The sequence below is a fragment of the Heptranchias perlo genome, chromosome 2 (genome assembly GCF_035084215.1).
Source record: "Heptranchias perlo isolate sHepPer1 chromosome 2, sHepPer1.hap1, whole genome shotgun sequence".
NCBI lineage: Eukaryota > Metazoa > Chordata > Chondrichthyes > Hexanchiformes > Hexanchidae > Heptranchias > Heptranchias perlo.
In genome coordinates, this window is record NC_090326.1 from 97,281,699 (window position 1) to 97,297,110 (window position 15,412).

Sequence of the window (15,412 nt, forward strand, 5' to 3'; positions counted from 1 at the left end):
TTCTCTTTTCTAGAGGAAAAAAGCTCCAGCCTGTTCAGTCTGTCCTGACAGTTGTACCCTCTTAGTTCTGGTATCATCCTTGTAAATCTTTTTTGCACTTTATCCAGTGTTTCTATATCCTTTATGCAATATTAGGATATGCCCAACAATTGTCAAAATAGTAATGAGGAAATAAACAAGGCTCTGTTTAATGCTTTCAGGATTCCAAAAATATACAGGAATTGTACCCGAAAACAAGAAAATGACAAAAAAAGCCAACTGAAGTTTCAACCAAAGGGAATAAATATATTGGTTTACTCATTATACAGAAATTACAACACAGAAAAAGCCCATTCAGTCCCTGTTGTTTATCCTGCACACTGAGCAATAGTCTTAACCCTATGTGCCCACTTTGTTCCCATATCTTTCCTTCTACCACCTATCCAATCTATTCTTAAATGGTAACATGGTCCGCGCTTCAATCAATAACTAAGTGCATTCGACAGCCTCACAACCCTGTGTAAAAACATTCTCCTGCTCTCTGTCCTAAATCTTAAATCTATGGTCCCTCATTGTAGACACCTCAATCACTGGAAATAGTCTGTTGCTATCCATTCCGTCCCATCCTTTTGTAGTTTTAAATACCTCTATCAAATCACCACTTATTTTCCTCTGATCCTCCTAATGAAAACAGTTCCAATTTTTCCAAGTTATTGTTTGCATGTCTTTCCTCCACATATCTGTCCACAAACTATATTTCTACTGTATAGTAAGCAAGTGTGCACTGTACCTTGTCTATTGCATCAACATCCTTCCTGTAGTGTGGAGCCTAAAGCTGCACACAGTACTTCAACTGTGGTCTTACTAAGATTTTACACAGATGTGCCATTACATCTGGATGATCATACAGAAGTCCAGGTAAATAACAGAGCTCAGAATTTTAAAAGGTATCAATTTGCAGTTCCCTGCAATATTTTTATTGCTGAAGAAAAAGGTGTACACATTTTGCAAGTTTATTCCCATAATTCCCATAAAAACTGTTGGACTATAACCTGGTGTTGTAAGATTCTTTACATCTGTCAACCCCAGTCCATCACCGGCATCTCCACATCATAAAAACTCTAACAGACATACCTGAAAGCACCATAAAGAAAAGATTGAAGGGGATTGCAAGAAATACTTTATTTAAAAAATTATAGTACGTTCAAACTTCAAATCAGTTGGATGGAGAATTCTCACTAACACCTGTGGAGCATGTGAAGAAGTTTGTGACTGTTCTCTCAAAATGTTATTGAAAAATGATTGCTCCATCAGACTTTCATTTTATAAAATTATGAATCTATTTTCCTCTCTCAGCTGCATTTAAAAAGTTTAGTCAGCCCGCCAGCGAGCCAACAACTGGAGAACAAAAAATAAATATCCTCCATTTTCATTGCAATGATGCTGGGACATCTGTGGGCAGCTAGGCAGCATGGAATTCAGCCACTGTTTGAGGCTGTGCATTCCTTTTGTTGAGACTCAGGTATCAGATGCTGGAGAGCAGCAATGTTGTGACAATTTATAAATCAGGTTGATTAGATCAGTGTGTTCATTAAAAAAGATATCCCACCAATATTTGACAAAATACAAATCCTTTCACATTTAAATTCACATCCAAAGTAGTATATTCTGTAAACATTTGCAGTCACATCCCAGCTATTGTCAAGATCAAGTGCAGTTCTAATCATAACAGGTCTGCTTGACAGTAGCAACTGAAACATTACACAATCTTTCACCTCAACTGTGAGTCTCAAACTGCTGTACAAAGATATGTCAATACAGAAACGATGAACAGATTTAAACAAAATGTAATGTAAAAGAATGTAAAAAAGTTTTAATCAAAATATTATACATTATGGAAGCCCAAGAGATTATGATTTTTTTTTATAAGTCAATAAAGCCCTTTTGTCATTATAGAAGAGTGATTTGCTGACTGGATCAATCAATATCTATCAAAAGCATTTATTTAAAACTGTTCATTACATTCCCCAGCCTTCAGGCTACAGTTAGCATTATGTCAAAGATAAGTACAGATGAGGGAGGCCATTCAGCCCATCTAACTTATCCTTCCACAAACTATTATATTGCTACTGTTTGGTAGGCAAGTCTTTTCATATGCAGCATTTGTAAATTTTATATACATTTTTGGCTATTTACTTCATTTTAAAAAGTTGGACTGTGGGGGGAGAAAATAGAGCCTATTTTTACATTAAGTGTCACTTAATACCAGATTGCTAGTAACTCCCATAAGATAACTGCATTTTGTAGTTAGAGTGCAAAAATAGAGCTCCTTCAAATTTTATATCAAAACAAAAAGCCTCTACTGTATTCAAATGAGCCATTGCACAATTGCTTTTCACTTGTGATGTACAATATTACAGCCACATATGCATGAATAAGCCAATCCATATTAATCTAAAAGGAGAGAACATGAAACCAATTTTCACAATTTATCCTGATGTGGCTACAAATCAACATTAAATTATGGGTTGAGGGTCTTTTTAAACATTTAAAAAAAAACTTCTAGTCAAGATGAAGCACATTTATCATCCCACAACTAGGCCTAGAATCATTTAAAAATGTAAAGCTTGAGCTCTAACTTTAATCTCAAATCTATTGCTGGTGAGGTTGCCACAAATGCCCACCTATATCGTCAGTTCTAAATCGTGGACTAATTGGGACAGTGGGATTTGAGCAATGTCTGTGTCAACAAGGTATTACTGTAATGGTTACTTCTCATCTACCCATTTAATACCTCATTTAGGTTGGGTCCTGTGTTTCACAGGTTAAAAAAAGGGTGGGGTAAGTTCCACTTTGCTTCAGTGGTAGCACTCTCGCCTTTGAGTCAGAATGTCATGGTTTCAAGCCTCAGTCCAGGGACTTGAGCACATAATCTTGACTGACACTTCAGTACAGTACTGAGGGAGTGCTGCACTGTTGGAGGTGCCAGGTGGATGTCAAAGATCTCAAGGCACTATTTGAACAAGGGCAGGCGAGTTTTCCCAGTGTCCTGGTCAACCTTTATCTCTCAACTAAAATTACCAAAATAGATTAACGGGTCATTTATCTCACTGCTGTTTATAAGGACCTTAGCAGTCATGTTTGCTTGCAAAACAACAATGACTGCACTTCAAAAATAATTCAATGGCTGTGAAGCACTGAAGAAAATATAAATGCAAGTTCTTTTTCAATGGGCCTTCAAAACCAGATTACACTTTTACAGAGCTCTCTCTGGCCCCAAACATTTGGCATGAATCCTCAGTTTACCCTTAGCGTTTTGCATTCATAGCGTACCTAACACAAACCTCCTCACACAGTTCAATCCCAGAAATGGGAAAATCGGTCTTAATATCAGCTGTAAATTTGATATTTTATTTTCTCTCCTCCCTCTCGCTTGTAAACCTACATGTATTTCCTTAATATTTCTACTGCTCAAAGTCATCTGTTTAAATAAATCTTAACAACTTCCAAGACATGTCCTCTTCAATTTAAAGCTAATTGCTTGTGGGTACTGACAGCTTCAATTTCACATTAGACTGAAGGAAGACAAGATTATGAAATTGAAAAGATTTGAGATCAGCATCAACAAAAGATATAATATAACATTCCCTAAAGTGCACTAAAACAAATTGATAAGCTCAAAACTGCAGCGTTTTATATTTTTTACTCTTTCCTTGTCCCCAGCCTTGGCAAAAGGAAACAAAAAGTTTTCTGCTCTTATTTTAAATGAATTAGGACTGGTAATTTTGTCTCCCTTTATATAGCTGTGACATCACAGATCACAAATTTCAACACAACATGAAATGACTTGTATAAAGTCCATTTTTAGATTTTAAACCCTTTCAGAAGTCACAGACTGAACTCAGTAGGTTCATCACCATATATATTCATTACATACACATGCGGTTAGCTTAGCTACCAATTGTATGAGATAACTCAGCACTTAATGGCCTTTGAAAATATCGAGATTTTTTTTGTAAATTCACGGCATCATTAAAAAATAAACTGCTCTTAAGTGATCAAATTGGTACAAAGATGCCATTATATTATGCAAATAGTAAAATCCACACTGAAGTATTTTAAAGGAGACTACTCAAAAATTTGATAGGATTACACAAGATCCTATACTTCATAGGAAAATCAGCAGCATTTTTGGTACTGGTTGTTTTCTGAAGCTATGGAGAGGCAATGCATTCTTCTTGTTTATCAAGTTGCTAATGGATGTAAACATGTACAAATCATCTTCTTTCTTGAAAGAACCATTTCTGGTGGTCGATATCTGAACATGGTCGCAGTAACGGTCCTGGACGACCATTACTGAATGCATTGGGTATAGCCTGCAGACACTTCTGTGACTGGACATGGTAGATCGAGCCATCCTTAGAAGACACAAAAAAAATAATTAATCAAGAACAAAAATAATCAAGATCAGAGACAAATTAAGAGTTCAGACTGATTACAGTCCTGCAATCACACCTTAACCTGCATATCCTGCAAAAGTCATATCCTACCACATAAACCAACTAGTCTAAGACTGCATATTTCTTACCAGCTTTCCATTTCTATTACCCAAAACAAACAATTTGCTGCTTAAAAGCCAGATACAGGTAGTCTTTCTCTGGAGACTGCTTGTATGTGGCACTTGTAGAATGAGTCTTTTTCCACTCCTGTCTGACAGGCAGTTACCGTCTGTCATACTTAGCACACATTAACAGTTAGTTGTCATTTAGTGAAAATTTGGAAAGTCCTGAAAATTAGAAAATGTACAGGTGATCAGAACCTCTGGAGGTGCATTATGGAGTATAACAGGGGAGTAGCTTTAAATTTGTATTTTAAAAATGTACATTAAAAATCTTTTAGGACAAGTCTTACCTCCTTAAAAATGAATTTCTGGTTTTCAGGCACAGGTTGATTATTCTCTCGGCAAAGGTACATTGTCAGGAAGTCATTGCCAATATCTACTGCAGCGCAGGCCTCAGGCTGGCGAGTATTATAACGGATTTCATTGAGTGAAGAGAATTCAAAAAACTAGAAGCACAAGAAGAAAAATGTTTTGTGTTTAAAGAACACCAATGGAGTCACAGCTTCATTTGTGATAATTAGTAGATCCACTGCAATGACTATCCAACCCTCAGCACATTGGATGGGACCATTCTGGAATCTAAACTTTTATCAATAATACGGCAAGGTAAGCCTTCTTAAAATAATTACTGTTTTCTCAAGCAGGAATTGATGCATGGTACAGTGAAACAAAAACAACAGGAAAAAGAGTAAAAGACAGGTATAATTTTTGTTGAGTTCACTTGGAGGGTTATAACACAAAAGTATTGAAAATAGTGCTGCATGAATACAGAACTGCTGAAAAGAAATGTGGCTCAAAGTAAAACAAGCTGGAGTGGCAATAAGAGGAATCCAATTGAATTCTAGGATGAGACCTGAAGATCAAGGCAAAGTGGTTGGTACAGACAGGTCTTGCTGTATTGCAATGCAAGCACAATCACCGCAATCCACATCACTATGTAGAAAAGTTTTAGAAAAGTCAAAAAACAATCCCTATACAATTCCATAAATACTTAATGAAGCTGTAATTAATAAATGAGATGCACATGCATTTATAGGGTCTAATTTCCAAGGTGGGCAGAAGAATAATTTTAATGTAAAGCCTTCTTTCCTTCCCTCCCTCCCTCCTCCCAAGTACTATGAAAAATAGTTATAGAGAATGCCTTCTGTGTGACAGGGCAAACTACTTCATTTATATAGTGTAAAAATAGTTGTAGTGAAACTGGCCAGATCAGAATTGATGACTATAATAGGCAATAAGGAAATGGCAGACTTATTAAATAAGTACTTTGTATCCGCTTTCATGGTGCAGGAAGAAGACAAAATACCAGCAGTACAAAGGAACTTAAAAATAAGTCAAGGGGAAAAACGAAGTTGTTTTAATACAAGTAAAAAAAAAAAAATGATAATGGAAAAAATAATGAGATTTAACCGACAAATCTCCAGGACCTGATGGTTTCCTCCCTAGAGTATTAAAAGAAATCAGTGAGGAAATTGCTAATGGGTTGGTCATAATTTTCAAAAGCTTTCTAGATTTAGGAATTGTGCCTTTTAATTGGGAAATTGCAAATGTCACTTCATTATTTAAGAAGGGAGGGAGAAACAAGCCCATCAGTTTATCAACTGAGGGGAAGTTACTGGAATCTATCAGAGACAGTGACTGAGCACATAGACAAGTATGAGCTGATTAAAGAGAGTCAGCATGGATTTGTGAAAGGTAAGTCACGTCTGACTAATCTAGTTGAATTTTTTTTTTTGAGGATGTTGTCTATATGATTTCAATGCGAGGAAGTGTCAAATCATCCACTTCAGTTCAAAGAAGGCAAATCAGAATGTTTTCTCAATGGTGAGAGACTGGGAGCCGTGGAGGAACATTCAAAAGGGAGCTGGATGAGTTCCTGGCCAAGGCCAATATCACTACATATAAAATATGGGATGTTGGGTGATGTGCCTCTTGATCACTGTGGTGTCTCGGAAGTCATTTTGATCGTCTTCAGGGGTCAGACAGGAATTTCCTAGAACTTTTTTCCCCTAAATTGATCTAGGTTTTTAAAAATGTATATATTTATTTTTTTTACAAATTCCATACCCTCTTCCATGCCCCTCCTCGCTAAACCTGACTGTTCACAACTTCGGTATTCTTTTCAATCAAGCTGACCTTCCGGCTGCAAATCATCTCAGCCACAAAGACCGTGTGCTTCCACTTGCATAACATAGTTCCCCTCCGCCCCTACCTCAGCCCTGCTGAAATACTCACTCAATGCCTTTGTCACCTCCAGACCTAACAATTCCAGAACTCCCCTAGCTGGCCTCCCATCTTCCACCCTCGTAAACTTTCGCTCATTCAAAACTCTGCTGCCTGCATTCTATCCCGCAACAACTCCCATTCGTCCATTACCCCTGTCCCTGTGGGATCCCCTCCCCACGGCACCTACCCGCGCGAGCGCAGGAGATGCAACATCTGCCCCTTCACCTCCTCCTTTCCCGCCGTCCAGAGCCCCAAACACTCCTTCCAGGTGAAACAGTGATTTACTTGTACTTCTTTCAGTTTATATATTGTATTCATTGCCCACGATGCGGTCTCTTCTACATTGGGGAGACCAAACGCAGACTTGGGTGAACAGTTTGCTGAATACCTCCGTTCAGTCCGCAAGCATGACCTTGAGCTTTCACTCGCTTTCCATTTTATTTCTCCGTCCCACTTCCACTCTGACCTCGGCCTCCTACACTGTTCCAACGAAGTTCAACGGAAGCTCGAGGAACAGCACCTCACCTTTCGATTAGACATTTTACAACTTCCGGACTCATCGATTTCAATAACTTCAGACCATAATCTCGGCTCTCATTTTTTCGGACAGGTAGGTGTTGGTAAGAGCTCTGCTATTGCCATTTACAGCTTCTCTAGACCCATCTTGCGTTTCTTAACCTGTCCATTACCACCCCCTTTTGCCTTGCACCATCATCCCTTTTGTCATTTAATCACTCCTGCCCTCCACCCTATCACAGACCTTCCCTTATGTTCTTTCTTTCCTCCCTTCCCCCTCCACCCCCCACTTTCCCAGGCTCTGCACTTGCTTAAAAACTTAAATCTTTACTTCTTCCAGTTCTGATGAAAAGTCATCCACCGATGCTGCCTTGTCTGCTGAGTATTTCCAGCACTTTGTTTTTATTTCTGATTTCCAGCATCTGCAGTATTTTGCTTTTGATTTATTGTTTAATTCATGGCCACTTCTCTTCCAGGAATGTTCACCTTGAAGTTCTGCTCTTCTCTCAGATGGGATTTCCGTTTGTCTCTTTTACCTTGTTCACCTTCATTGCTTTCTGTTTCCCCTCTCGTGTTTGATCAGGTTTCTTCTAAAACTCGCTTTCACAGCCACATCTCTTTCCTCAGCAACTGTCTCCGGCTCCGACTTATTCCACATGGATTCCATCTTAAATTCCATCCTTCGTGTTTCAGATCCATCCATAATTACAGATATCTCCACGATATTCAGCGCTCCTCGAATTACTGCTCTCGCCACTTCCAGAGATCCATGTTCAATGCCATGCACCGCCACATGCACGCTCTCGACCTCTCTCTCCAGCAGCAACAACTCACTATTTCAGAGTTGTCCTGTTCCACAGTTCCATTTCATCCTTCGCCTCATCCGGCACTTTAACAAAAAACTTTTCTTCTTACTTTCAGGTATCAAAGACCGCAAGCTTCAGCAACTCTTAGATACCAACGTCCCTCCTGATCCTTCTTCCTCTTCACCTTCCTCTGACCCCATCCCTCCTTCCAATCTCACCCTGTGTCATGTTTTCACTATCCCCTCTGACCCCGAACAATCAGTTCTCAGCAAAGGCCTTAGCTCCATCCCCTTTTGCCGCCACCTCAATGAATTTCGAGCTCTACATGATGCTGAGCTCCTCTTCTGTCACTTCACCTCCGTGCCTACTACTTTGGCTAGGAGTCTGCCCCCTACACAGTGCGCGCACTTTCTCCAGTTTTCAAAATTCTCTTGCCACCTGGACCCCTTCCTCTGGTCTCTTACCCTCTCGATCTTTTCATTGCGAACTGCCGGCGTGACATCGGCTGGCTTAACTTCTCTACTCCCCTCACTCACTCTATTCTACCTCCCTCTGAACTTGTAGTGTTCCGTTCTCTCAGGTCCAACCCTGGCATTGTCATTATACCTGCTGAAAGGGGGCGCTGTTGTTGTGTGGCAAACAGACCTCTACCTTGCGGAGGCTGAACGCCAACTAACTGACAATTCCTCCTACCTTCCCCTGGACCATGACCCCACTGGCGAATATCAAGCTATAGTTTCCCAGACTGTCACTGACCTCATCGCCTCTGGAGATGGTCCCTCCATGGCCTCCAACCTCATAGTCCCCCAACCCCGCACAGCCCGCTTCTACCACCTTCCCAAGATCCATAAACAGGACTGCCCTGGGAGATCCATTGTTTCAGTCTGTTCTTGCCCCATGGAACATATTTCTTCCTATCACAACTATTTTTTCTCCCCTTGTCCAGTCTCTTCTGACCTACAGCAGCAACCCTTCCGACACCCTCTGCCACTTTAACAGTTTCCAGTTTCCTGGCCCTACCCGTCTCCTTTTCATTATGGATGCCCAGCCCCTCTACAACTCCAGCCCCCACCAGCAGGCTTGAACGGAGGCCCACCCAGTCCCCATCCACCAACACCCTCCTTTGCCTGTCTGAACTTCTCCTTTGACTCCACTCACTGCCACCAAATAAAAGGTGTTGCTATGGAAACCCACACGGGTCCTAGTCATGCCTGTTTTTTTTGTGAGATACGTGGATCCTACTTTGTTCCAGTCCGACTCAGGTCCCCTCCCTCACCTATTCTTCTGGTACATTGAGGACTGTATCGGTGCCGCTTCCTGCTCTCACCCAGAGTTGGGAAATTTTAATTAACTTTGCTTCCAATTTTCGTCCCTCCCTCGCCTTCACTTGGTCCATCTCTGACTCTTCCCTTCCCTACCTCGTCTTCTCTTTCTCCATTTCTGGGGCTCGGCTGTCAACCAATATCTACTATAAGCCCATCAACTCCCACAGCGACCTTGATTACACTTCCTCCTACCCCGCTTCCTGTAAGGTCTCTATTCCATTCTCCCAGTCTCCTTCGCATCTGATCTGATGATGCCACCTTCCATTCCAGTGCTTCTAACAAGTCTTCCTTTTTCCACAACCAAGAATTCCCTCCAATGTGGTTGAGAGAGCTCTCGGCCGCCTCAGTCCCATTTACCGCACTTCTGCCCTCACCCTTTCCAGAACCACGATTGGGTCCCCCTTGTGCTCACCCCACATTCAACGGATCATCCTCTGCCATTTCCGCTACCTCCAGCGTGATGCCATCACCAAATGCATCTTCTCCTCCCCTCCCCTTTCAGTATTCACTTCCCATCACCCAGGGCCCCAAACACTCCTTCCAGCTGAAACAGCGATTTACCTGTACTTCTTTCAAATTTAGTATACTGTATTCGCTGCTCACAATGCGGTCTCCTCTATACTGGGAGACCAAACGCAGATTAGGTGATCACTTTACTGAACACCTCCGTTCAGTCTGCAAGCACGACCCTGATCTTCCAGTCGCCTGCCATTTTAATTCTCTGCCCCACCCCCACTCTGACTTCGGCCTCCTGCACTGTTCCAATGAAGATTAAGGAATGGCACCTCATCTTTCGATGGGTACTTTACAATCCCCCGGACTCAACATTGATTTCAATAACTTCAGATCATAATCTCTGCTCCCATTTTTTCGGACAGGTAGGTGCTGGTAATGGTTCTGCTGTTGCCATTTACAGCTTCTCTATACCCATCTTTTGTTTCTTTACTTGTCCCATTACCATCCCCTTTTGCTTTGCACCATCATCCCTTTTGTCATTTAATCACTCCTGCCCTCCACCCTATCACAGACCTTCCCTTTTGTTGTTCTTCCCCCTTTCCCTGGCTCTGTACTTGCTTAAAAACTGTTCAATCTTTACTTCTTCCAGTTCTGAAGAAAGGTCATCGACCTCAAACGTTAACTCTTTCTCTCTCCTCAGATGCTGCCTGACTGCTGAGTGTTTCCAGCATTTTTTGTTTTTATTTCAGATTTCCAGCATCCACAGTATTTTGCTTTAGACCCCTGTCCTCACTGATCTACATTGGCTCCCAGTCCCCCAACGCCTCAAATTAAAAATTCTCATCATTGTGTTCAAGTCCCTTCATGGCCTTGCTTTCCCTCTCCCAAACTCTGCTCCTCTGACTCTGGCCTCTTGTGCATCCCATTTGCTGCCGTGCCTTCAAAGCCTAGGCCCCACACTCAAATTCCCTCCCTAAACTTTTCTGCCTCTCCACCTCCTTCTACGCTGACCCTCCTTAAAATTCATCTCCTTTGGTCTCTTTCTTTGGCCTCCATAATGTGCCTTGGGATGTTCTTCTACATTAAAAGGCACTACATAAATGCAACTTCTTGTTGTAAATAGCACTGAAGCTGATACAGGCAAGATGAGGGGGATGTGACTTTACAAATGTAGACACAAATTTAACTGATTAGCTGGCTGGATTCTCCAGCCAATCAAAACAAAGCGACATTGTGTTTGCAGCTGCTGAGTCGGCAGAACAAAATGCAAACCAGCTCATTAGAAATTAGGGAAACTGGATGTGATTGGGAAATCATAATGCACAGTTTCTTGCGCACTGAAATCAGCATGTCTGGGACATGACAGTATGGGATTGAGTTTTGGATATGCTTATGACAACTACAAAAATATAAAAAGGTGATACAAACCTTCTACCATTAGATGTGGCTAATAGCTTTACATACGTGGAATTCGATTTAATGTCCCAATTATACTGCCACTTTCGCATCAAAGCAAAGCAGTTTCAACTGCATGTAGACAAGAAAGTGCCAGTACAACCTGGCAGTCATATTCCAATTCAACTCTCAAACATACTCAAGCCAAGTTGTGTAAGGACCTGTCAAGGAGGCAATTTTACACCAATTTGAATTTGCACCAGATGCAGATTTTCTTCGGGTGTTGAGACGAATTTATTTTCCTAAATTGACCCATGGTTTCTTTCCCTCATTTTTTGCCACTACCAGGAGATGTGTGGCTGGTTGGTTGGGGGCTGAACAAGGGTCATGGTGTACACAAGATTCACCGTGACAGTATAAGACAGGCTCAACGGACCAACTGACCTTTTCCTGCCCTTTGTTTTTGTATGTTTGTTAAATTCCAGTCCAACGCAAAGTCGCATTTTAAAAGCATCCAGGTGGTTCACTAGACCAGCTGAGTGATGGCCGAAACTTACTTTTCATGCTTTTAATGTTAAGAGAAAGCTGATGCTCCCACCTGCTCTTCCCCAACAGTAAAAAAAAGCCATCCAGTGAGCAGAACTTTGCACATGCATTCACAAGTGCACATGTAAGGACTCATTTGTCAGTGACTTCAATGCAACTTACAGTCAGCATTATAACTTTGGTCTGTCAACTGGACATCACAATCCACAGAAACCAGTCTGAGACTGGTAGCTACATTAAAGAGTTTGATAGTTAGAATTGGTCTTAAGTGGGCTATGTGGTATACATTTTAGCTGGTACAACTGCTATATCTATTTGGCCATTGCATTGTGGATAAAGGTTCTGCCTCAAAAAAGCACTGAAATTTCAAACTTTTTTTTAAAAAATGTTTCTCCAATTTCCCCCCCTCCTATAAAAGATGGCAATTCTTGCTGGAACTCAGGTATAAGGGCAGTCCTCCAGTACCATGCCTATTGCCCATTCTTCATATATGTGTAGACAAAGAATGCTGACAAACCATTCAACAATGGAAGGCATCACAACTGAGTCATATTAAGGTTCTCACCGGATGTTCACACACATGCACTTTCCAGCAGCAGTACAATGCCTTTACATACTAGACCATCAGGCAGGTAACAATTATTTATAACCTCAATAAATAAGCACGATAAAATACCACTCACCTGATTTTGGCCCATACCATGACACTGGTACAGGATGACTTTTTCTCCTGCAACATTGTGTTCATTTGGCGGATTGTAATCAAAGCAGTAGTTCATCATTCCCTTGTTCTTTAGCTGAAGAAAGCGAACAGAAATATGAATATTAGATTATGTTGCAGTGGGCATCAGACAATAAAGGGTTCACTTGTTCACTTCTGAAAACTGAAATATAATGTGTTCAAAAAAAAGCAAAACTATAATGCTCTTAGTTAAATTAGTGTTCCATCAGTCTAAACTGCATAATCAAAAGGGTCTTTGATGCCAGGAACTTGTGCTTTCCACCATCCAAAGACAATAATAATGGTAAAAGGGTGAATATTCCTTAATGTGCTCATGAGATAAAGGTTTCTTGATGTCGTAGTAGAACGATGTTTCAGCCAATACCCTTAAGAGGCAATTTCAAAGCATCAATCCAAATACAGATTGATGCCTGGAAATTACCTCTTCAGGTTTTTTTTTGAGGTATCTAAAGGTCCTCGTGGGTGCCACGAAAAAGCCAGCAAACCAAGGGCACATTTTCCCCACAACTCTCAATGGAAATGCAACTTGGCAGTCCTCAGCAACTCCTTTCCCTATCATATCATATGCTATACCACCCAATCTCCTCCTGCAAGGAACAAAAATAAAGAAGTGGAAGAGAACAGATGAAAGCAAAGAGTTAAGAGATCAGAATAAGAGAACAAAAAAAACCAGGAGCGAGCGAGAAGGGGGAAGAAGCGAGCGAGAAGGGGGAAAGAAAAGAGCTATACAGATGTTCTTGGTTTGTTTTTGCCTGCTTTATTTGTACTCTAATCAATCATTTGGGGACAGTTAGAATATTTTGGAAGATCCTGGGAAATCTGAGAAAGGAAACCAAAAAAAGCTAAATTAAATAGCAGATATTGATACTCTGATATAACCTAACCTACTTCTGTAAAGGGGCTGGAGAATTGTCCAAAAACTTGCAGTAACATGAGCTTCGGTGCAATAAGCAAAACATCTTTATTTGGGAAAAAATTAAGGCAAGGGTTTATATGTCATGGAAATAGACACCCACATGCCTATCTGTAACACTTAAAATATTTTCATGTGTATGTTCGATAACCTATCAAGCCAGTACTCCTACTGCAGGAAGAGGATGCAGAATGAAAATCGCAGAATATTCATATTTTTTCAATAATGCACTTGGTCACTAAGTATAACAACAACTACATGAACCTCACTTGCACATTCACAAAAACAAACAAGCACAAAACCAGTCATCTACCTCAAATCTTAAAGCAATAATTGCAGAAGAATTCCTTCCCATCCCAAATAATAAGCAAAATTGGCAATAAATAGCAACTACTGAAGCAACTGATTATAGATCATATAGGTAATACTTCAAGTCACTGTCTCTATAATTGACAGGTAAATGGGGCCCCAAGGCATTAACAATAAACACAACAAAATGGAGCAAAGCTATGTGGAGCGAAGAAAATTAATTTGTAGATGACCACATTTACTTCTGCAGAACAAATTTCAATTAATGCAAAATTGCATTTTAAAAACCACATTAAAAAGAGCAAATTACTGCATAGGTATTACACTTAGATGTTCAAACACTAGAACACCACCATCTTCTCAAGGGCAATTAGGAATGGGCAATAAATGATCATCTTGCCAGCAACGCCCACATCCCATGAATAAAAAACAGGTAAAATACCCACAAACCTCCAAACAAAATATATTATATTTGTGACAGATAGCAATGTAGACAATTTCCTTAATGGCAAGCAAAATATTAAAAAAGCCAAAAGTAGAATCATAGAATGGTTACAGCACAGGAGGCAGCAATTTGGTCCATTGAGCCCGTGTCAACTCTAACAGCAATCCAGTTAGTCCCATTCCCCGTAGACTTGCAAATTTTTTCCCTTCAAATATTTATCCAATTCCTTTTTGAAAGCCATGATTGAATCTGCTTCCACCACCCTTTCAGGCAGCACATCCTAGATCATAACTATTTGTTGCATAAAAAAGATTTTCCTCATGTCGCCCTTGGTTCTTTTGCCAATCACCTTAAATCTGTGTCCTCTGGTTCTCAACTCTCCCAGTAATGGGAACAGTTTCTCTTTATTTACTTTATCCAAACCCTTCATGATTTTGAACACTTCCATCAAATCTCCTCTTAACCTTCTCTGCTCTAAGGAGAACAACTCCAGCTTCTCCAGTCTATCCACGTAACTCATCCCTGGAACCATTCTAGTAAATCTTTTCTGCATCCTAAGACCTTCACATCCTTTCTAAAATGCGGTGCCCACAATTGGACGCAATACTCCAGTTGTGGCCAAACCAGTGTTTTATAAAGTTTCAACATAACTTCCTTGCTTTTGTACTCTATGCCTCTATTTATAAAGCCTAGGATCCCCCGTATGCTTTTTTAACTGCTTTCTCAACCTGTCCTGGCATCTTCAAAGATTTATGCACATATATTCGCAGATCTCTGTTCCTGCACCGCCTTTAGAATTGAACCATTTAGTTTATATTGCTTCTCCTCATTTCTCCTGCCAAAACGTATCACTTCACACTTCTCGACATTAAATTTCATCTACCACATGTCCACCCATGCCACCAGCCTGTCTATATCCTCTTGAAGTCTATCACTATCCTCCTCACTGTTTACTACACTTCCAAGTTTTGTGTCATTTGCAAATTTTGAAATTGTGCCCTGTACACCCAAGTCCAGTCATTAATATATATATCAAAAAAAGCAGTGGTCCCAGCACTGACCCCTGGGGAACACCACTGTATGACACAATACATCTTACTGACCTATTACATCGATGTGGAGATGCCGGTGAT

At 40.6% G+C, this 15,412-nt stretch overlaps 1 protein-coding gene across 1 annotated transcript in view; it reads right to left on the bottom strand.

Annotated features, from left to right (window-relative positions):
• Window positions 1-917: 917 nt before the first annotated feature.
• galnt12 (UDP-N-acetyl-alpha-D-galactosamine:polypeptide N-acetylgalactosaminyltransferase 12) overlaps window positions 918-15,412 on the bottom strand; it is a 79,313-nt gene continuing 64,818 nt past the window's right edge. The window contains exons 8-10 of the mRNA XM_068004545.1: window positions 12,554-12,667; window positions 4,891-5,046; window positions 918-4,397 (exon numbers count right to left, since the gene is read on the bottom strand). Of these exons, the coding sequence (XP_067860646.1) occupies window positions 4,257-4,397; window positions 4,891-5,046; window positions 12,554-12,667 (411 nt within the window). The 3' untranslated portion in view covers window positions 918-4,256. The remainder of the gene's footprint in view (window positions 4,398-4,890; window positions 5,047-12,553; window positions 12,668-15,412) is intronic.